General features: G+C 35.9%; 1 protein-coding gene across 8 annotated transcripts in view; it reads right to left on the reverse strand.

Moving 5' to 3' along the window:
- Window positions 1-24738, reverse strand: part of unc80 (unc80, NALCN channel complex subunit) — a 152833-nt gene that overhangs the window by 117089 nt on the left and 11006 nt on the right. For 6 of the 8 annotated variants that reach the window (XM_067122356.1, XM_067122355.1, XM_067122353.1 and 3 more), the window contains exons 4-8: window positions 14023-14049; window positions 9562-9582; window positions 5930-6075; window positions 4679-4838; window positions 1799-1953 (exon numbers count right to left, since the gene is read on the reverse strand). In XM_067122356.1, the coding sequence (XP_066978457.1) occupies window positions 1799-1953; window positions 4679-4838; window positions 5930-6075; window positions 9562-9582; window positions 14023-14049 (509 nt within the window). The remainder of the gene's footprint in view (window positions 1-1798; window positions 1954-4678; window positions 4839-5929; window positions 6076-9561; window positions 9583-14022; window positions 14050-24738) is intronic. The other 2 variants (XM_067122358.1, XM_067122357.1) reach the window with 1 other exon arrangement.

Raw genomic sequence — 24738 nt, forward strand, 5'->3', positions numbered from 1 at the left:
CAAGCTTCTACAGAGAGCATGACAAAACCAACACGGAAGCCAAGTTGTCTGTTTGAACCTTCCATTTGATTTTCGTCTCTACAATTATGACCTAGAGGGTGATTCTTTACTCTGTGACATCAGCTAAGGAGTTTAAAGTGTGAAATCTGTAGCCTTCTAGTACATTTAAAGCGAGTGTGATGGCACAGTGTGATGATACCTGTGGAGTTGTGGATGGAATCGTCTTCCTGGTTTCCCAAAATCAGGCACCCTATTGATGGGATTCAAGAGTTAGATTGTTAATTTATAAATAAATAATACAGTGCTTCGTCTCGAGAGTTATGTTGTTAATTTAAACAATACAGTGCTTCGTCCCTAGCATTACCTAACGCTGCTCTACTGATTAACAGCATTAGACTTTCTATACTCAGTAGATCAAATTGTTAAAGGAGAATGGTACATTTCTGCACAAACAAATACTATAAAATAGCTCCTCTCCTAAAGGAAGAGGTTGACCACTGAAAAAAAAAGTCCACTTATTCAAATGCCCGTGACTGAACAAGAACACATATACACACACTGTCATGTAAACATTTACCTATCTGAGAGCCATCACGTTTACACTGTTCCGTCTACTTGAGACCAACAAATTCATCAAAGTTTCTGAAATTCCTTTCATTGGAAATCACGTTCTATTCGGAAGCAATTTCTTTCACCCGAATAACAGTTGCACAAAATTATAATAATTGGCTTTTCCTTGTGCCCAAATGAAAAGATCCCTCTTGTATATATGTTACAGAGAATATGTGAAATCAGGGATTTCACGTAATTCCTAAGGAATTTGGGAAATGACCAACTCGCTCAGGAACATTTGATCCTCGAGGGCTAGTACTAAACGAGGGGAAACAGTAATTCATCTACACTGTTTCACCGTGTTCAGTACTAGCCGCTGGGAATTAAATGCATTTCGCTATGTTTAGTACTAACCCCTGGGTGATCAAATGCCCCTAAGTGCATTTGATCCCCGGGGGCTAGTACTAAACACGGCGAAACACATTTGAACTCCCCAACCCCGGGGATAGTACTAAACACGGCGAAACAGTGTAGATGAAACACTACATCATGTTCAGTACTAGCCCTCGGGGATCAAGTGTTCCTAAGCGAGTTGTTCATTTCACAAATTCCCCAGGAATTTCGTGAAATCCCTGGTTTCACATATTTCCTATAACATAAATACAAATACAAGGTAAAGCTAATAATATTTAATGTTTACGTTCAAGATATTATTTCAAGAAAAAGTTAAGTTTGATTTTCAACTAAGGGGGATGAGTTCTTGCTGGGGTAATATACCACGCACGCAAGAAAAATATGAGCCAGGATTTAACGTGAAAATAACATGGGAGATAGATACACCAAATCAATTCAGAAAACAGAGTAAACATTCTGAAATGTCACGAATTGAAGTCAATGTAGAATTTAGGCCAAAGACCAAGCACTGGGGTCTATGGGGTCATTCAACGCTAAAACGGAAATTGACAGTAAAAGGTTTGAAAGGTGTAACAGGAGGAAAACCTCGCAGTTGCACTACAAATATCAATTGTTAAGAGAGGGTGGAAAGTAAGATGGAAGAAAGAGGATATGAAAGGAGGTACAGTAAAAGGAGCGAAAGGGGTTGCAGCTAGGGGCCGAAGGCACGCTACAAAGAACCCTAAGTAATGCCTACAGTGCACCGCACGTGGTGCACTGACGGCACTAACCCCCTACGGGACTGAAATATCACGAGTAATGTCGATAGAAAAGAACAGATATTCTCATTTACCTCCTTGGACGCACGGCTGTCGTGAACGCCGGAACATCTGGGTGTCGGTACTCCCAGAGGGCTGCCCAAATCTTCAGGCCATTTTCCAGGCGGAAATTCTGGAAGTCCGATTCCTTGAGAGTGTGCAGCAATGGCGCGAACAAATATACAAATACCTGGAAATATGATAAAGAAATTTTACAAGTTGATATTTCAGCAGTTTATCGATGAGTTTTGTGTGTATGTATTTTATACATAAACATATATATATATATATATATATATATATGTCTTTTTTATCACATCACCGTGATTCATATTCAATCAGTAAGCTACAAACGTCCTTTAATATCCAATTCGCTCTACCTCGGAAATAATATATTTTCATATTTGTTACCGAAGGGGAATTTTTAATTGATAATAAGTTCGTCGTCTCGTGGGCTCGAACCAGCGAAGACAAGAGTTCAGGACTACAGTGGACGCATCTTAACCCACGCGGCCAGCAAGTGAGGTATAAGTGTATATCGTCTTCCCATATACAAATCGCCCGTCGAACTCAGGTTTGTATTTGGAGACGATATTCACCCACCTCTGCCATGCTAACCACGTAGTGCGTTTGTCGCACGCAGCCATATTATGACTTTTTTTATCACATCACCGTGATTCATATTCAATCAGTAAGCTACAAACGTCCTTTAATATCCAATTCGCTCTACCTCGGATATAATATATTTTCATATATGTTACCGAAGGGGAATTTTTAATTGATAAGTTCGTCGTCTCGTGGGCTCGAACCAGCGAAGACAAGAACTCAGGACTACAGTGGAAAATCGCCCGTCGAACTCAGAAGTTTGTATTTGAAGACGATATTCACCCACCTCTGCCATGCTAACCACGTAGTGCGTTTGTCGCACGCAGCCATGTTATGACTTTTTTTATCACATCACCGTGATTCATATTCAATCAGTAAGCTACAAACGTCCTTTAATATGGCTGCGTGCGACAAACGCACTACGTGGTTAGCATGGCAGAGGTCGGTGAATATCGTCTCCAAATACAAACACCTGAGTTCGACGGGCGATCTGTATATGGGAAGACGATATCCACTTATACCTCACTTGCTGGCCGCGTGGGTTAAAATGCGTCCACTGTAGTCCTGAGTTCTTGTCTTCGCTGGTTCGAGCCCACGAGACGACGAACTTATTATCAATTAAAAATTCTCCTTCGGTAACATATATGAAAATATATTATTTCCGAGGTAGAGCGAATTGGATATTAAAGGACGTTTGTAGCTTACTGAATTTATGTATGTATATATATCTATATATTTTATATTATATAACAGATACAATATGTATTATATAATATATACAGTATATACATATATTAGTAAGAAGCCACAATAATGTATATGAGCGACTGTATTTTACAAAATACAAAAAAGGTTAAAATAAGAAAGACAGACATACAGACAGACTAGTCTGTCATTCTGTAAATCTAAATTTAAAAGCAGTTTCTCAAGGCCCCTGATACTGTCTCTCCCTGCACAGTTGTCGAAGCGGCGGTTGTCGCAGATACAAAACAGGAGGCACCGATGCCGAAGGTCGTTCATCACCCACGAATCACCTATAGTCACCAATAACGAGCACCCTACGATCGAGAAACAGCTGTTTAGGAGATCACAACGCCTGGCTTACAGATACGGTGAAACAGCCATTACATAACCGCCGTTTATTAATTTATATGCCGAAAGATTGTTCGGTGGTTTCCTGGACTGTTAAAAAAAAAAAAAAAATTCGTCAATTGCCTTCTTAAGAAATACGTGTATTTTTATTCAGCTGGCCGAAGAGAACCGTTGTGCAAACGGTCGAAAGCTCTCTCTTTTAACCTTTTTTGTATTTTGTAAAATACAGTCCCTCACATACATTATTATGGCTTTCTACTTATTTCCGGTCACAGTATAGTGATGCAGCATATATATATATATATATATATATATATATATATATATATATATATATATATATATATACATATACATACATACATACTGTACGTGTGGGTCTGTGAAAATAGTAAATGTCAGCTAGATCAGACAATCATTCTTTGGTTGTCTAAAGAGCTTTTCACTGGTAATGAAAAATAACACACATGAATAACTTCCAAATATTGGATTTTATAGCTCTTTGAAATAGTTCATAATGCTACTTGCCAATGAGGATAAAAGGATATTCAAGCACTGAAAAATAACTCATATCTGATTAACTTCCAAATATTCGATTTTATCCCATTTGGAATAGTTCACCATTCTGCTAGCCAACCGGAAAAAAAAATTAAATTCAACTCTCATTTCAAAGCCATTTACAAAATTATCCTTCCATACGTGAAAAGTGAGCATTTTTACAGGCAAAATGTACCCCTGAGCTATTTCAGTTAAAAGTGATTGTAATCTGAAAGTCTTACGAACGAACCATACGAAAATCATTACAAAACATACCTGGAGGGCACAGAACAGAGACTCACCTGTATGGTCTTCACAGAGAAATGGTAGGGCATGTTCGTTGATACCCTACAGAGACTCACCTGTGTGGTCGTCACAGAGAAATGGCAGGCATGTTCGTGCCTTTGTTGATACCCTACAGAGACTCACCTCTATGGTCTTCACAGAGAAATGGTAGGGCATGTTTATTGATGCCCTACAGAGACTCGCCTGTATGGTCGTCACAGAGATATGGTAGGCCATGTTCGTGCTGCCTTTGTTGATGCCCTACAGAGACTCACCTGTATGGTCGTCAAAGAGAAATGGTAGGGCATGTTCGTTGATGCCCTACAGACACTCATCTGTATGGTCTTCACAGAGAAATGGTAGGGCATGTTCGTTGATGCCCTACAGGGACTCACCTGTATGGTCGTCACGGAGAAGTGGTAAGGCATATTCGTGCCTTTGTTGATGCCCTTCTCGTGATCTGCGTCTGCGCATTCCTCGGCAGCGTCGAGGACTATCCAGTGCAAGGTATACAGGAGCTTCGTCTCGGCGGCGCCCAGGTTGGCTGCGTCGCGTCTGGTACGTGGAGGAGACGAAGTTAAGGAAAAGATGTAGTATGGATAAAATGAGGGACCTGTCAATTCATTTTCAAGAGTTTGGGTCAATATCTACGCCCATCTTTAAATGACTTATGGCAAAAGTACAAGGTCATTTTATAAATACATTTATAAATCAATAAGTAAATTAATATATTTAAATATATATATTTATATTTATATATATACATATATATATAATGTATATATATATATATATATATATATATATATATATATATATATATATATATATATATATATACGATCAGCTATAGAAGGCTCATTGAAAAACAGCGACCCCGATTAGGGATTACTGAAACCCACAAACTTATGGTAATGTTTGCAAGAAACTCGAAACACATACATCTTTGGGCATTTCGATCTGTCGTTATAGCATCTATGACTACTAGACCAATGGCCTTTGGGCTGACTGAATGCAAAAAGATTATCTTTCCCTAGCAATACAGCAATTTAGTAATTTTTATTTTACTATTTGCTTTTACTACTGGTAAATATTCCTGGAAATATTCCTTGATCCAGCACCCTGCCGCACAAGAAAGATATAAACACACCCACATATAAACAAAGAAACGCGTCCAGGACTGATTCAGGTCATGTCTTGGGAATAAATCTGGTGAAATGTGAGTCACCTACAGTTTTTCGTCTTACCTGTAATAATCTCTGGAATAAATCCGGTAAAATAAGAATCACCTGCAGTTTCTTTTATTACCTGTGATAATCTCTGGAATAAATCTGGTAAAATGTGAATCACCTACAGTTTCCCGTCTTACCTGGAACAAATCTGGTAAAATATGAATCACCTACAGTTTCTCGTCTTACCTGTAACAATCTCTGGAATAACTCTGGTAAAATGTGAATCATCTGCAGTTTCTCGTCTTACCTGTAACAATCTTTGGAAAAAATCTGGTTAAATGTGAATCATCTACAGTTTCTCGTCTTACCTGTACCAATCTCTGGAATAAATCTGGTAAAATGTGAATCACCTACAGTTCCTCGTCTTACCTTTGATAACCTCTGTTATAAACCACCTGGCGTTTCCTGCCTTACCTGTGATACAGAAGAGAAGCAGCGCAGTGCATGACGTGGGGCATGGCAGCCTGGATGAGACGCCATCTTGGAATGCTCTTGATGGCGTCGGTGAGTGAGGGAGACAATCCGAAGAGGATGTTTTGCACCAGGACTTTCTCCAGGGACTGTTGGATATTAAATCCATGAAAGCAGAGATTAAAAGGAGATAGTGGTGATCACAAATGGTATAATATTTTACCATGTTTTTACACCAAGGTGCTCCACTCCAAGAAGGCATATTAAGATAAAATTATACAAGACATATTAGACTGTCCAAATGAGTGGATCTACACGTGCACAAAAAAATCATACCTTGGAAATGTGAAAATTACATTTATCGATATCATAACCTATGAAAATTACATTTATCGATATCATAGCTTATGAAAATTACATTCGTCGATATCAAAACCTGACTTACGCCACCATGAGTTGACGATGTGCAAAACTGTATTACTTACATGTGATTTTCTTGCACAAAACACTATACAGAACTTGAGGGCAACTCATTACGAAACCGTTTTCACTACATTTACCTAATTTCAACGCTCGCCATTGCAATGGAAAAGTGGAGGAGGTTTGAGCTCTTTCGCCTACCGTCAGTACAGTGAATTGCTTCCTTCCAGTGCAAGATAAATTTCTTTACCTTATCTCTTTTCTCCTTACCGTGCATTAAGGAAAATTTCAAATTTATAGCGTGTGGTCTATGTCTAGAGAGAAACATTATTCTTTGTTTTATAAAAGCATTTTTTAAACAGTTTTACGAAGGTGACCATAAATACCAATCTATTTTCATAGTTACTTTGTGAAGATCTCCACTTGAGTTCTCCAAAGTTATTTTAGCATTTCGCTCATAATTACTTTACGCAGCAAATATACACCTTTTTTTCTCTCCCTCTAGCTAAGCTCTTGTATGCCGCTGAAAATATACAGCGATTGACAGCTGTTGAAGGGAAACTTAAGATTTCTATTGCAATCCAATTACTGACAATGAAAAGATGGCATCGCACAAATAAGAACCCAATTCCATTTCAAGATTTTGTTTCCAAATGCATAGCAAACTTAATTTTTACACGACACTTTCATTATAACTTTAATATGTTTAAATCTGTATTTCCTAAGTTAAATTGGCGAAATTATGACCAACTGATCACGCAGCAACATTAGAACGATCTTAAGTTAGGCTGCGATTCGAATCTTGACACTCCAAGCTGTCAGTATTCCTACGAGCATTCTTTCTAACAATACTAACAACTTCTGCCGTTAAGTCGTTCTTTCTGTATCAAGGTAAGTGGGCTTATAACCAGTTTACGTAGCACGCTTTCAAATAACATTTACCATTCCTTCTATTCCAATACACAGACACACACACACACACACACACACACACACACACACATATATATATATATATATATATATATATATATATATATATATATATATATATATACATACATATATATACATATATATATACCATATATGCACACACATACATACATACACATGTGCGTGTATATATATTTATATATATATATACCATATATCAACACACATACATACATGAATATATATATATATATATATATATATATATATATATATATATATATATATACATATACAGTATATGTATCTGTATTATATATATACTATACACTATATAAACACATACATGTATATACGTGTGCGTATGTGTGTGTGTAACTTTCCACAGGAATGTCACTTCCAAGAGCATCTGTTGCACTAGAACCGTCATCATAATGAGGGCACACCCATACGCGATCTACCCCCTCGAGACACGCTTATTATATGAGGCAATTCGCCTCAAGATATAACCTCTGCTGTTAGGTACTATTACACAGCCACAATACACAGGGAAAAAAAGTTTATCAACCTACTATGAACCGCTTTATCATCGTTTTTCTATGTTTCTGTTCTAAAATCTAACGTTGTTTCTTCATTCTACATTTTTGTTTTGCCTCAAAGAGGCTGAAAGGGAGTGGCCACGAAATATCATAAAATGGAAACGGGAATATGCTTGTTGAAACGAGCAGAATTCGCTTATAGTTCTGCCATCATTTGTACCAATCTCTCTCTCTCTCTCTCTCTCTCTCTCTCTCTCTCTCTCTCTCTCTCTCTCTCTCTCTCACTATTTCACACTCCTGTTTTATACATACATACATACATGCATACACATACACACATACACATACATATGTATATATACATATATATACATGTGTGTATATCTATACATATATGTGTGTATATATAGGCATACATATATATATACATATACATATATATATATATATATATATATATATATATATATATATATATATATATATGTGTGTGTGTACAGTATATGTAATTAACTCGACAAGGCATAAATCAAACATATCTGAACTACTGGAATAGTATAAACATTTCCTTTGCCTATTCATATTTCTTTCATGCATATCTGGCCCTACAAGATGCACAAGAAAAATATAATTTACAAAAAATAAAGGAAATATAACATTATGCCTTTAAAAGGGCGAAACTTCATCTCTGAAACAAAACATTACCAGACATCACCAAAAGCACATCAGTTATTAGAAATGACTTATTTACCGTTGGTCAAAAATATTCAAACACAGTAACAATTTTGTAAACACAAACACTGTACATGTGTATTTAAATCCCTGCCTATTGTTTTGTTAAATGTGAATGTAATCTGTCCTCTTAGATCAAATTGTTCAACAGTAATGGTCGGGTATGCTTTTGGTATGCATGGGGGATTTTTTTTTTTTTTTGCAATCATTTTTCCTTGATATAAAAACATAAGTCAACACAAAACATATTGTATTATGACAACACAACTACTGAGTTTAAAAGTCATTCAAGTTTTACACAGCGTGATAACATTCTTCGATACATTTTTTTTTTTTTTTTTCGTTCCTATGATGGACGTGGAATGGTATATTCATGCAGTGGTTTTTCTAACTACAGTTTCCCACAAAAATAAAGTCTTACCTTAAACTTCCTAATTATTTTTTCAAGAGTTCTTAACTAGCGTAATACGCGTCATCATCACTATCGCTCTAAGGCACGACCATTTTTCTGGATTCTACGAAAGCTGTTTGGTGATTGGTAAACATCAAGTCATGCAGGATGCACGATAATTCCAATTACTGTTGCTTTACAATCTTATTTTTTCCCATTTGTTTTACCTTATGTACGTGGATGCCTTTCAAGCCAGTGGTCGGAAAAGCCGTTTCCTACTGAGCGATATACAAAAGACATGCACAACTATATCCAAGAAGATGAAAACAAGTTACATTCATCTAGAGAGACGACGGCATACGAGAGCCTGTCCTTTCGAGGACTCTCAGCTACAGTACAGAAACATGAACTTTCATTATTACGTGGCCTACGTTGTGTACACTAGCAATACGAAGAAGGGATTTATTACCATCAATTCAATCACTGTCAGTTAAGTACGTCTACCAATTTCTAATTTATACAAAGTACGATGCTTATCAAAGGGAATCAACCAGTCTACAGATTCATGCAAACAGGTATTTCAGAAGGATATCTTTCTTCCCGACTGAATTACATACCTTCGATGCTTCCTTTATCTCCTAAAGTATTGGAACAAATATGGCGGGATTAGTAAATATCTATGATACGTTTAATACATAAGGGCTGATCATTTTCTTTCTAACTACTTATTCCAAAAGTGGTTTGAGTTTAAAGGTAAGTCAGATTTACAACAACGAGATATGACAGTGTTTATGAATATATTTCCATTAATTGTTTATGTAAGAGTATAATTTATAAATACAAGTATATACATATACATGTATTATATATATATATATATATATATATATATATATATATATATATATATATAAATAAATATATATATATATATATATATGTATATAAATAAACAAAATCCACGAAGGAAAGAGAAACATTGGAGTACTGCAAGGCCTTTCGACTTCTTGTCCTTTGCTTGCAGTACTCCACTGTTTCTCTCTCTCCGTGGATTTTGTCTTTATTTATATATTCATCGTTCCATATTTTCATGATTCAGTTATACATACATACATATATATATATATATATATATATATATATATATATATATATATATGTATATATATACACATATATATATACATATATATATATATATATATATATATATATATATATATATATATATATATATATAGTGTTAAAGAGTGTCCTCAGCGTATGAAAATGTATCTTGTATTTCGGCTGAGTTGCTTATTATATATATAGGCAGATAGAAAGAAAGAAAGGAAATTATATGTTTACAGAGATTTGCATATATATGTTTGTGTGAATATACACTATCAATTTTCTACTAGTATCGATATATATAACGAAAAATCTCAACTTGGTGAAAAGAAACTAAAAATGCTTTGGAGAAGTTGTTGTTAATTCAGCAATAAATTTCGTGAATTACATGAATGACAATTAATGACTTACAATATAAAATACATTTCCTAACTGCATAGAGAGAGAGAGAGAGAGAGAGAGAGAGAGAGAGAGAGAGAGAGAGATAATACAGCATGAGAAATTAGGTAGGATAGCACAGAAAATTATCATTCAAAAAATGGAAGAACTGAAAAGAAAAGGACTGATAAAAGCAAGAATGAAAGATATGTTTCAACACAACGAATTTAAGTTAAAGATTTGACAGTTAAGGTTAACGAAATTAGAGAGAGAGAGAGAGAGAGAGAGAGAGAGAGAGAGAGAGAGAGAGAGAGAGAGAGAGAGAGAGAGAGATAATACTGCATGAGAAATTAGGTAGGACAGCACAGAAAATTATCATTCAAAAAGTGGATGAACTGAAAAAAATAAAAGACTGATAAAGGCAAGAATGAAAGATACGTTTCAATAGAACAAATTAAAGTAGAAGATTTGACAGGAAAGGTTAACGAAACGAGAGAGAGAGAGAGAGAGAGAGAGAGAGAGAGAGAGAGAGAGAGAGAGAGAGAGAGAGAGAGAGCTGACGCACATTAAATAGAAACTCATCAATAGATCGAAGCAGACGAAGACAATATCATCACAAAAGCCGCCTGAAAGTGAAGCTTTATTCAGACACGACACCATTTGAACTTTATTGTAGTAGTGTGAAATGACACGTTCCTACAGGGCTCTGTGTCAACAGTGTCAAGCAACATGGATGTAGACACATATCTTACTTTTTTTTTTTTAACTTTGAAGAGATGACACCAGTAGATTCTTAGAAATAGAGCAAATGTGTTCACATTTATATCCTGCTGCGTTTATTTACATATATATATATATATATATATATATATATATATATATATATATATATATATATATATATATATATAAAATATATATATATATATAATATTATATACATTATATATATATTTACATATATATATGTATATATATACATATATATATATATATATATATATATATATATATATATATATATATATATATATATATATATATATATATATATATATATGCATCAGGCATATATGCAAAGCTGAAATTCAGTCATAGCAGTTATGGAAAAAGATGAAAGTGAAATTTACTTTGAAAGTGTTTAAGCATTTCGAGAGAATATGTACTGATTGTATTCAAGAGCATTAAGTAAGATGCTCTGACACCATCCATTGAAAGATTTATCAAAATATTGCAAATTGTTGGAAAATAGACATAAAATTTATTTGAAGACATGAAGAGCTTTACTCTCAGAGTCAATTGTGAACACTTCTATAATTAATATTTGGTCAAGATTTTAATCAAAATATTAAACAAAATTTAATCTTAAACACTTCTATAATTGATATTTGGTCAAGATTTTAATCAAAATGTTAAGACAAAATTTAATCTTTGACTTGAATCTTTTACGTTATTTTTAAACGCTACCTCTTCATGAAATGAAAGTTCGATTTGACAAGAAGTGATTCTGCAAAGAGTTCCTAACAAATGTAAAAGAAAAACATTCTTAATAACTTGAGGAAACGCCAACTGAAGACGTTTCCCAAAATACTTTCATATAACTACTCCTTACAGTTTTAGTAAACCAAAATAATAACAGGCAATGGAACTACAATTAGTATCTAACTACTTCAAAAAAATGTACACCAATAATGTACATTCATAATGCTTCTAACAATAATTTGATCATCAATATCGAAATGATGATTAAATAAAAGAGAATGACATCCCGTGCAATGGATGAGATGCAGATGCAAAAAAAAGTGGGATCTCGATCAGGAAGAAGAAGAAGAAGAAGAAGAAGAAGAAGAAGAAGAAGAAGAAGAAGAAGAAGAAGAAGAAGAAGCTAAAGAGGAAGAAGAATCTACAGAAGGAAGCAGCAGCAAGCAGTTGTGAAGATCACAGAGAGTAGAACGGATGCACTGGCTGCGTGCAAGCAGATCATTGGCACATGTTTGTGAAAAATTGCGTGGTACAATGCATGAGCAGTGGAATGTCAAAAAAATATGGTAGCATGTAAAGGTCTAATAACTTTGTATATAATTAAAACTTTCCATTTTTTTTTTTTTTTTTTTTTGTAAAACAATCTGCTGGATGTCAACAATTACAGGGTACACGATGCAACGGGACTACAGGGTTAGCATCTGAGAACACTGACGAAGCATATAAGTTAAACAAAGAGGAGAGGTTTCCTTCAGAAACGTCTGGGTGAAACTGAATTTCTTTGGAAGCACAACTGGTTCAAAAGTATAAAATCATTTACTACCTAATAAAGTAGACTGATAGCCAGTGAAGCTCTCTGGATACTTGGTAAACCTCCAGAGCAAACTAGAACAGATTAGATGAATGCTTAGGAGTAATGTATTATCTCATTCAAAAAAGATTTTTCACTACCATTGTGAAAAAGATTTTTTCCATCACCACAGTGGAGTGACTGAACTCTAAATGATACCTGAGAGATAACATCAAACTCAATAGGAAGACTCCACGGAATGGACATTAATAGACGTTTCTTCAGGTAATTTCCCCAGCAAAGAGTAGCTATACAAACAAATTACTCCATAAAAAAAAGTAAAAAGTAAAACATGGCATATGAAACAGAGTTGGCACAAGTCACAAAGCATTTTGTATGAAGGAGAAATTAGATGCCACAAAATAATAGATGTTAAATAGAAGATGGAAAATAGACCAGTTTAGAACAATTTCAGTGAAACTGTTTTGGTGGAAGTAGCCAAACAAAATAGGCATCTAGCATTGGCGTTCAAAAACAATTAAGAAATTTTTTTTTATTGAAAAAAATATTATTGGTTTGCTCTTTACGATGGCATTTAAATAACAGTTTCAGATGACTATGAAGAAAAATTTGCACTTGATGGAAATTTCAGCTGGAAAATAAAGTATACGAGTGTATGCTTGAGTTATAAAATTAGTAACGAGAGGTCTTTCAAAGTTGCCATACTGAGCAAATTGCTTTATCCATTAAAAAATAGAAGAGAAGGATTGTAACTTGTGAAGGGTAGTGCATCTGTTACCAAATAAAAAAAAATCACAGGTAGATATTTCACCAGAGTTGCTTGTTTTATTCTGATCTGTAATTCACAACATTGAATTCCAATTTATTCTAAGTGTATAGACATCTATAATATTTCCATTATCACTCAAAATAATGTTCATTAATCAAAAAAGATACAAAACAACATTTGTAAAAATTGCAGATCAAAATATCAAGAAATCAAATCAAATCAGCCCAAGCTGACTCGGCTGGGGTATATCCAAACTGCATGCCCATACAACCAGTAGTGAAAAAAAAATTCTCAATAAAATCTTACGAAAAAATATATATATAACCTCAATTCAACAAGCAACTCTCCTAAGTGTCCGATATATATATAAATGACGAGAAAAAATAATGACCACAAAGCTATTCTAATGTGTTAAAAAATGACATCGATATCACTAAAAGAAAAAATGGGGGCAATATATAAAAAAAAATTATTTTCTGCGGGTTACTAGGGAGGGTGTTCTGGCAATTGACTGATCGAGAGACTTACGTGGTGACTCGGAGCCGTCTGGCAGAACTGCCGGAAAACAAACATTAACAAAGACACGAAGTGGCAACCCCAAAACAAAATTTTTTTTACTTGTTTCCTGTCCTGCCACTTCACTAAAAAAACCGGGGGAGGGAGGGTTTGTGCTGTAGACACTAGGAGGGGGAGGGGAGGGGAGGGAATTAGAAATTCTGGAAACTTGTCTTTAGGTCACAGAGTGATGAAGCATCTTGTTTGAGAGTGCCTGCCATAACTGTTAAGAGGCTTCTTTTTCCTCTAAAGGCCGCCACTAACGTTCAGTTATACCTGCGCAGCTATGCCTGCACCGTCGGCCTGCGCAGGCCAAACAGAACCCACTAACGTTCAGTTTTACTAGCATAGGCATGACTGCACAGGTATAACTGAACATCACTGGGTTCAGTTTTGCCTGCACAGGCAGAACTGCGCAGGTATAACTGAACGTTAGTGAGTTCAGTTTTGCCTGAACAGGCCGAATGCGCAGGCATAACTGCGCAGGTATAACTGAGCGTTAGTGGCGGCCTTTAGGGAATTGAAACCCACTTTTGTAGAAGTCAAGGGAAGTGCTCGGCATCGGGAGGGGGTCAATCAGAAATTTGGCTGTGAGGTCTAGAAGAAGGGAACATCACGTTTCCTTTAAGGCATATGCCATACAATGATCAACAATTCTTGCTCAAGGTTTTGTTTTTTAATCCAATTCATTTCAAAGGATGTGCAACGACATAGGTAATTGTTTTTTTTTCAAGGACTGCTTCTAAGTCTACAGTGAACTAAGTCGGTCCGCCTGAAATCTCAGCGAACTGATGAGTTTTTTAATGTATACAGGAGGTTGTTACACACGGGAAGAATCAACGTCATCTAAAAATGTAAATCACGTGTTACAGGAGATGAAATTCACACTCTCGGTCTCACCATTGGCAGCACCAAGTGAGTATTTGCATTTAATAACTTTCCATTTGAATTTAGCTTCCTATCTTGAAAAATCATAAATAGAAATAAGAAAGATGTAAACATTTAAAAAACCAAATTCTAAGGTAAATTGTATTTTTCATAACATATGAATCTAGGATTTCATATGTGGAGTATTTAGGCTCAGCGCTCTTCGGATTTATATTTATATATATACTGTATATATATATATATATATATATATATATATATATATATATATATAATGTGTGAAATTTTACTCCATTCTTATATATATACAATTAATTTTACTCCATTCCTATATATTTATATACATATATATGTATAGATAGGTAGATAGATAGATAGATAGATAGATAATATATAAGTATATATACATTGATATGAAGACTCGAAAAAGAATACAGTACTAAATGACAAAAAAAAAAGCAAAGCCGTTATCGCTGAAGATGAGAGTTGAGCACTCATAAAACCGAGACGATTACAAAGGATCATTTGGAGAAAAGCACAGAGAGAGAGAGAGAGAGAGAGAGAGAGAGAGAGAGAGAGAGAGAGAGAGAGAGAGAAGCCTGCTGCCAGGCTCGTTTACTTAACCGTCAGCATTGGTGATCGATATTTGAAGGGCCTCGCCCTTCCTTTTAGATCACCTTATCCCTTCCCCCTGCCCCCTTTCCCATATCCGACCCACACTTCCTTCTTTTCCTTAACAAAGCCACTGGCACATTTCTTTTTCAAGTCAGTGCCTATCCTACAGTTTACCCTGTATGTCTATTTTACAGTTTTTTTTTTTTTTGCCAGTCTTTCATGAATTAATTTTATGATTTTTACCTGAACAACGCTTTCTCTCAATTTATATATATATATATATATATAATATATATATATATATATATATATATATATATATATATATATATATATATATATATATATATATACACATATACATACATACATATATATATACATATATAAATAGATGGATAGGTAAATAGTTGTTTGTGTGTGTGTTCAAATTTAGCCTGTTAACTGGCAATCTAAGCAATATATCATCTAATGACTAACGAGAAAAAAAAATTGACACTTTTGATCAATCTTTTTCGTGCTTATTGACATATAAATTAGGTCATAATTATATATCTGGGGATAATCGTTACGTCAGTAGTTCTCTCTCTCTCTCTCTCTCTCTCTCTCTCTCTCTCTCTCTCTCTCTCTCTCTCTCTCTCTCTCTCTGTATATATATATATATATATATATATATATATATATATATATATATATGTATATATATATACATACATACATACATACATATACTCATATATATATATATATATATATATATATATATATATATATATATATATATATATATATATATATATATGATTGTCATGTCTTTTACTGTCATACCACAGTATAATATGAAGATAAAAAGGTCCATAAAACACTATTTGAACGTTGCAACTACATATTTCGAGCACTAATAAATATATATATATATATATATATATATATATATATATATATATATATATATATATATATATATATATATATATATATATAGATTATTCATATATATATATGTATATGTATATATACAGAGAGTGAGAGAGAGAGAGAGGGATAGAGATTTAACCTCTTAAACTCAAGATCAACAAAGCGCTATAAAGAATGGGAAAAGCTGACGAGTCTCTCGCAAGAGACGTGGGCGATCATTTCACCTCTATCCAGAATTGCATAACAACCACGACTCCTAGAGACGATCACCTCCACACTGATATAATACAGTTTGTTGTGATACGATCGACGAGGCGACATCAGAGATACGATAAAGAATTTACCTAATAACCTCTAATCAAAAACAAGCTCAAAGATTCGGCTGACCAAGGCAACTGTCATCCGCCTGCAATCACAAGGGTTCTACTAAAAGAATGTGAGTTGACTTTTGGCACTCCTCTTCGCCTTTTTAAACACATCAGATAGCCAGTCCGGATTTAAAGCCGCCGGTTGCGTCTATATCCTGAGCTGTTATTCATTATCAGCCTCTACTTCAGTCCTATGAGAGAAAACCAATGAGAGAAAACTCATTGACGGAGTAACCTGTCTTCAACCAACCGTTCTTGAAGCTTCCTCATAAAAGAGGTATTTAATCGGCGTAATACACTGCCGGTTCTCCACGCAGGAGTTCTGTGTTAAATTCGGCTCCTTCAATGGACTGTCACAGTGTATCTCTTTAATACTCGTACATCCACAGACGTGCTAAACGTGGAAAGCTGAACTTATTCCCCATCTCTTGCACTATCAATGGAAATAACATTACACAGTCTTTACTATGCCAATGACACAGTAGCCAATATCTCCATAAGTGCAAGGCCTTGGGAGCTAATCGATGTATGCTATAGGTATGCAGACGATTTTCGCATAATTTACAACAAAACCAAAGCAATGTATATCACTGCTGCCTCTGGTATCTTGCCTTAGGAATCTCCGTCAAGGATTTGCACATAAATTCATGTGTCTAACAAACGGGTTCGGTAATACTAATCCAGTGATGATTGGTTCAATGACAATCCACAGAACAATAAAAAAAAATACCCCACTCTGCTTAAGAGATGTTCACATAAAACCTGGAAAAGTTTCAAAGAAACATCGGACGAACTAGCGCAGTTCGATTCATAGCCTAGAAAATAGTGGCAAAAAACCAAAGAAATTCTCCTTCAAAAGCGAAGCCAGAATATAAAAGATATCTTAATGACGGGGATCGTTGGTAGTTTCTTTAACAATGCATAATTTCAACTGCTTTTGTGTTTCATCATTTCTGCGCTACTTTGCGTTATTATCGTTCGTTACCAGTAAAATCTATTTCTGCGCCACTTTGCGCTATTGTTATCGTTCGTTACCAGTAAAATCTATTTCTGCGCCACTTTGCGTTATTGTTATCAGTCGCTACCAGTAAAATCGACCCAGGGTTCACTACCGGCGGCTTTAATGAGCCTTCATATTTCCTCCACCATCTACAGACCTAAAAAGAACAACAGGCGAGTAAGTACAAGGGCGTTAACTTTGACCTGTAATTTTATTATTACTATGTTTGATATTTCTACGTACTTTTTGCATCAGTAAACCTTCATTCACTGCGTACATTCATTCACATGGTAACATTCATACTTGTTTAATACTTGATTCATAACTTCGTGAATGAAACGATAGTACTAGACTTTTTTTTTCTCCCACGGAAGTATCTCAGTGGAATAACGAAGTACCGGAAAGCCAATTACAGGCAACTTATTACCTACAAGTTAAAATAGTGGCGGTTTCTGGCAATGACGAGGCGCCGCTTCTTGGTAAATAATTTCCCCCAAATCCGGAAGCTCAATAAAATCGAGATTTTTACAAAAATCAGGAAATCCCTCAGTCGAGAGCTGAGTGAAACCACGTTGGTAAACATATCAAGTCCCTGCCAATAAACAGGCAAAAACAACATCTCTTAATGGGGTCTTTTAGCCACATTTCTGCGCTCAGAACTGTCCGAAAAATTTCATGTTCTTGTAAACATTTATAATGAAAATGGAAGTCAGGATATTGATTGGTTTATTATTCTGACTGATAATGGACCTTTTCGCTGAATTGTTATAATGCTTTCTGCTTTCATTATAATTATAATGAAACCTTTTCTTTTATAATTGTAATGGAGCCCCTGATTTATTATTATTATAATGAAACTGCTCTCATTATGATTAAAGTGAAACCTCTGATTTCATTATAATTATAATGAAACATCTGCTTTCATTATTATTGTAATGAAACCTCTGCTTTCATTATAATCATAATAAAAGCAGTGATTTTTCATTCTTAATTAAATAATTTCATTGCAATTTGTTCACCTACTCATTTATCCGGTTCGTCATTTTTTCCTTTCTCCTCTTCTATTTTATCTCTATACCACTCCTCCTCCTCCTCCTCCTCCTCCTCCCCCCCTCCTCCCTATACCCATCTCCTATGACTCTCAAACGTAAACAAACACATTCTCTCGGTGAGTGATGACTGAGGAGATGAAACCGATCATAACATGGCTCCTGGGGACGTGGACGGTTTATTTCTGGTTTTTCTCGGTGTTCTGGGGAAGATCGGCTTCACTGCGCTTTTAAACGACCTCCGTTTAAATCATCAGAATTGAATTGAATTGAAAATAGAATTTAGGCCAAAGGCCAAGCACTGAGACCTATGTGGTCGTTCAACGCTGAAACGGAAATTAACGGTAAAAGGTTTGGGAGGTGTAACAGGAGGAAAACCTCGCAGTCGCACTATGAATCACTTGTTAGGAGAGGGTGGAAAGTAAGATGGAAGAAAGAGAATATGAAAGGAGGTACAGTAAAAGGAACGGAAGGGGTTGCAGCTAGGGGCCGAAGGCACGCTGCGAAGAGCCTTAAGTAATGCCTACAGTGCACCGCATGAGGTGCACTGACGGCGGTACCCTCCTACGGGGTTAATTCATTGGAGAGCTGAACGAGATAAAAATACCAACAACACAGACGGCAGTCGAGCAACTTGCTTCTCGTTCAATACGCGTCAAGCGAATCGATACCAGACGTGAATTTTGTAAGAAAGTTGCCCGAGCTGCTAATGCTGATTTGCTTGAGAGAGAGAGAGAGAGAGAGAGAGAGAGAGAGAGAGAGAGTTATCTGGACATATCGTGAGGTGACATTAAAAATAACGTCTTCTCTGTAATTTCCTGAAAAAAAGGCTCACACACATTCTATGAATAAGTCCACTGTGGTACACTTTACCTAACACTGATCTCTCTCTCTCTCTCTCTCTCTCTCTCTCTCTCTCTCTCTCTCTCTTCTCTCTCTCTCAATTTACATTTTCGAACGCTGACGTGAGAGATCTTCGATCTCTTGAGTAGACCGAACCCTTCGCGAGGAGAAGGAGACAGGGAGAGCGCTCTTAGTCACAGGTCGCTTTTATCACTTTTATCTTTCCTGACTAGAGCCTTTTTAGCCTCCTCTCTCTCTCTCTCTCTCTCTCTCTCTCTCTCTCTCTCTCTCTCTCTCTCTCTCTAGCACCGTTGTCTGCAGCATTCTCTTGTAGTAAGCATTTGTTGGGGTAAAGCCAAAGGCCAATATCTGGTAGAACTGGCTAAGGTAAGGTCTCCAGCTACTTTCCAGGCATAACAGTTGATGTAAGTCAACTTTTATTCTGTGAACATGTTATTTGAGTCAGTTTTGATGTACTTTATGATGATCTTTCTCTGCGCTAGGTCTAGGCATACTCAAGGTAAACATAGGTCTACTACATACTGCTTGATGTCGCGAGTGTTCGAACACTGTATCGAAGCGGTTTACTGAAATGTTTTCTTACAGTGGGCTGGATTACTCTCTCTCTCTCTCTCTCTCTCTCTCTCTCTCTCTCTCTCTCTCTCTCTCTCTCTCTCTCTCTCTCCATGAAGTTTTTGACCACGGTGGCTGCAACACCACCTTGCAAAGTAACTCTAATCAATTTGAATCACCTCCACATCAATGGCAGAATTCCCAACACTGACAACTCTGTACATCAAACCAGTGGCGGAATTGTTTTCCCAAATTTACCAAAGCGAATTCGCACGAGTTCCGGCTCTCTCTCTCTCTCTCTCTCTCTCTCTCTCTCTCTCTCTCTCTCTCTCTCTCTCTCAGATAACAGGTGGGAGAGGAGAGAGGGAAGTGAGAGGCCGTGAGAGCAGATCAATAAACGAGAAGAACCGACCCAGCTGAGCTCTTCCTCCCCCCCGCTAGGGGGAGCCCTAATGCGGGAGGGGAGGGGGGAGTTGGAGACATGGATGTAGGAGGGTGGGGAGGGAGCGGGAGCCATTGGGTTAGTAAGAGTGGACGAGAAATAGATACCACTCTTGATAGCAACACAGGATTCACGATTTGGAAATGTCATGTGGAGAATTAGCGATGGCAAAAATAAAACTAAAAACATTAAAGATATTATGCCGCTGGCATAAAATAAAAGTGAAATTTCAAAAAATCAAAAATAGAAAATTTGTAATAATGTAACCTAACAATGTAAAATAGTAAAATAATGAATATAACGATTCTTGTAGTAAAAACAAAATTATAAAATAATAAACGAATATAATGCACATAATAAATTCTTCATTAGTAAGATACTGAAAACATAGCAACTTTTAAATCAATAAAAGTTGAAAAGAATCGATGTAATCAAAACAATAATTTTAATAAATTAATAAAAACGCAATGGCTGAATGACAGGAAGAACAGCCAATGCATGTTTTCGCAACTTCATCTGGACAGTTTGAGTCTGGTCATTACATGAATGGGTGAAATATGCTCACATGTGCACTGGCAAAAGCTAACATCCTCACCCCGAGAAAATCAAAACTTAGAACGGGGTTCAACATCTTCAAAATAACGGTTTCAACATCTGAGCCTGGTAAGAGCCAATGGTTAAAAACGAAGTGAATAAGGAAGTGAATAAGAATTGGCCAGAAAGAAAAAACGTTAAACATTCATTTCAAGTTTGACGAACTGTTTCTTGCAAAGTTAATCCTTCCCTGTACGAAAAATGTTCAGTCATGAACTTGAATAATTGAGCAGAAAATCTGCAACGTGGTACTTTCGGAAAACGTAAAAAATATTTAGCATTCCAGTATGAAATTTGACTTTAAAATACAATATTAGATAATGCTTTAACAGTTTAACCTCTCCCTTATTTACTGAAAGCTGGACTTTGTATTGATAATGAAGAAAAGTACACGATATTTCTCTTACAATGACCGAGCTTAATCTGGGCCACTCCAGGTCTCTTCAACATAAAAAGACACATCTATCCAAGGTTATTACTCTGACCGATTTACTGAGACGACGAAGTAACTGGCGTCACACAATCAATTGTTATCGAAGCCATTTATCACGGTTAATGAGCCTATAAAACTTCATTTTATTATTAATAAATGTCATTAAAGACACTCCTTTGGCGCATGTAAGAGGCCAAATTACCAAAGGTATTTATCAGCGTCGTTTGAGGCAGTAACCACAAGGTACTAGGAGCCTTGTGCACTTGTTGATCTTGTTTACATAATGCTGGTTGCTGTTTTTGTTTTTATCAAGTAATTTGCTTATTTTTTTACATATGTTTCAGTCTACGTTAAGATTTACGCTCAAAATAGAACGTAGAAAGGCGTGTACTTTTTTTCACGCTAAGGCTTGACGCATAAGTGTGTGTGTATATATACATATATATATTTATATATACACATACATATACTCTGTATATGTATATACTGTATATATATGTATATATAAATAAATAAATAAATATATATATATATATATATATATATATATATAAATATGTATAATTGTGTGTGTGTATGATTGTAATCACACTGATCTGTTCGTTTGCACTATCCCCCTAGCATATATACAGCAAATTTCTACCACTATGTATCAATCACCTGAAAATGTCTTAGACATGTAGACGAAACCGGTCACGATTTACACCCAGTGTTTCATTTACCCTGTGGTAAAGTTGTATATAAATGTACGTGTGAACCCGTATATGTAATATACCCATTATAAATACGCGCGAGCACGCAGGAACAAAATGATTACTATTTTGCGTGTCTGGCGGTAAACGCCATTAGCCCGATCAACTCGCCGATATGGCGGGCATAAATAAGGCATCCCAATATTGACTTCATCTCCCTCGCTACCTATCTCTCTCTCTCTCTCTCTCTCTCTCTCTCTCGCTTCTCCGAATATTCCCGTATTCTCCAGGGGGAATCTCTCCGTCACGGAAAACAATGGCTGTAATTACCGTCGATAATTACGAGACGGCATTTTAATTGAGAATTCTCAGGCGCGTCTCGGCCTGATTTATTGGAACGTCCCGTCCGGTCAGAGATGGAAACGTGACAAGCGTTTACAATGCTACGGGTCACTAGGTATTCTTCCTCGTGCCGTCAGTGTACCTCACGTGATACACTGTAAGCAATGCTATGCGGTGTTTGTAGCGTGCCTTCGGTCCTTAGTTGCAACCACTTTTCAGCCTTTTACTTTACTTCCATTAACAATTTCCTTCTTCAGTCTTACTGGCCAACACTTCTAACTGCTGCTTCTTAGTGGAACTGTGAGATTTTCTCCCAGTTTCACCTCAGCTGCAACCACTTTTCAGCCTTTTACTTTACTTCCATTCCCAATTTCCTTCTTCATTCTTACTGGCCAACACTTCTAACTGCTGTTTCTTAGTGTAACAGAGATTTTCCCTCAGTTCCACCTTTAGATCCTTGTACTGCATTTCCTTCATTTTCTGGAGCTCTTTATCTTATTGTCCAACCCACTCAGACTCACTCTTTTCACTGTCTTAAGCACTGAATGGCCGCAAGTGAATCAGCTGTTAACTCGAAAGCCTAAATTTCATAAATTATGAATCAATTAACAATTACTTTTCGACAGTCAGCTTTATTGCTGATCTTTCTGATGGTCTTCGGTTTATGGTATATAGTGATTACTCTTGTCTTTTAGCATCAATATCATCATAATTTCTTCACGCCTTTTATCACACCGGGCATGCACAGGTAGAATATATTTATCATTTAACCAGAAATATCAGATACCCAGATCTGCTTGTCAAGGTCGCTGACCCATTCTTTTGATACCACGACAAAATATCAACAATTCTTTTTTTTTTTTTTTGCTATCCGAATAGCAAGCAAACCTTAACAAGTAGCATTGAAAACTAATTCTGAAGATCGTCTAGAGAAAAACAACGACAATGTACCTTCTGTGGAGCCTTGACAAAACATTAATTCAGATATATTACTAGTTTATTAGTAGCGTTTTTTTATCGGTAAAGGAAAAAACATGATTTTAGATCCATTACAAGTTTTATCAGTCGCGTTTTTTTTTCTTGTCGTTACAGAAAAAACGGAATGCCGTACAATGGAAAAAGAACCCCTTAGAGTTTTACTTAATTTTCATCAATGATAAGCCATTGAGGAAGGGGATCAACAATAATCACCATTCAATGTACGAACAATTTATGCCATTTAAGGTTTTACTGTTATCTCTGTGTACGCATTATGGACGATGGACTTATAAAGCATTATTCTGCAAAAAAAAAAAAAAAACACTCTACGTACAACGCCTGGAAAGAAAACCAGACGTAAAAAAGCATAGAGTGAACTGCAGAGGAAGGCAACAAATAAATAAAGATAAACGAACAAACATAATTATGTAAATAAGTAAAGCAGCCCATACTGAGAACCTGAAGTACAGTTAGTCAGATGATAACACAGATATAAAAAAAATTGTGAAAAATTATTCGCAGCTGAAGAAATACATTTCCAAAAAACGCTTAGCTACGTTAAGCACGAAGTAAAAAAAAATTACCAAATGAGTAATAAAAATGTTTACTCTACTGAACAAACTTATCTTATAAATACAATCATAAAAGATGCATAACTTTTTATGACAGGGAAGAGAATCCCTTTCGACTGCTCTTTCCAACCGGTTAACATGTACAGTATGCAAGAAAAACTATTTGAACTATTTTCAAAAACATTCAGTCAAATTCGTTCAACTGTAAAGGCTTCCTATGGAACCGAACAATGATGAACACACATTTCTGAAAAACCTAAGGCCTCGGGGAAATGCCTCCTCCTACGCTAATTCTTCCAAAGGTGGCTCAATCGCATTGATAGAGCGGATTCCAAAATCTCTTGGACTACTGTTCGAAAGGCCTCTCTCTCTCTCTCTCTCT

The sequence above is a fragment of the Macrobrachium rosenbergii genome, chromosome 20, assembly GCF_040412425.1.
Source record: "Macrobrachium rosenbergii isolate ZJJX-2024 chromosome 20, ASM4041242v1, whole genome shotgun sequence".
NCBI classification, from domain to species: domain Eukaryota; kingdom Metazoa; phylum Arthropoda; class Malacostraca; order Decapoda; family Palaemonidae; genus Macrobrachium; species Macrobrachium rosenbergii.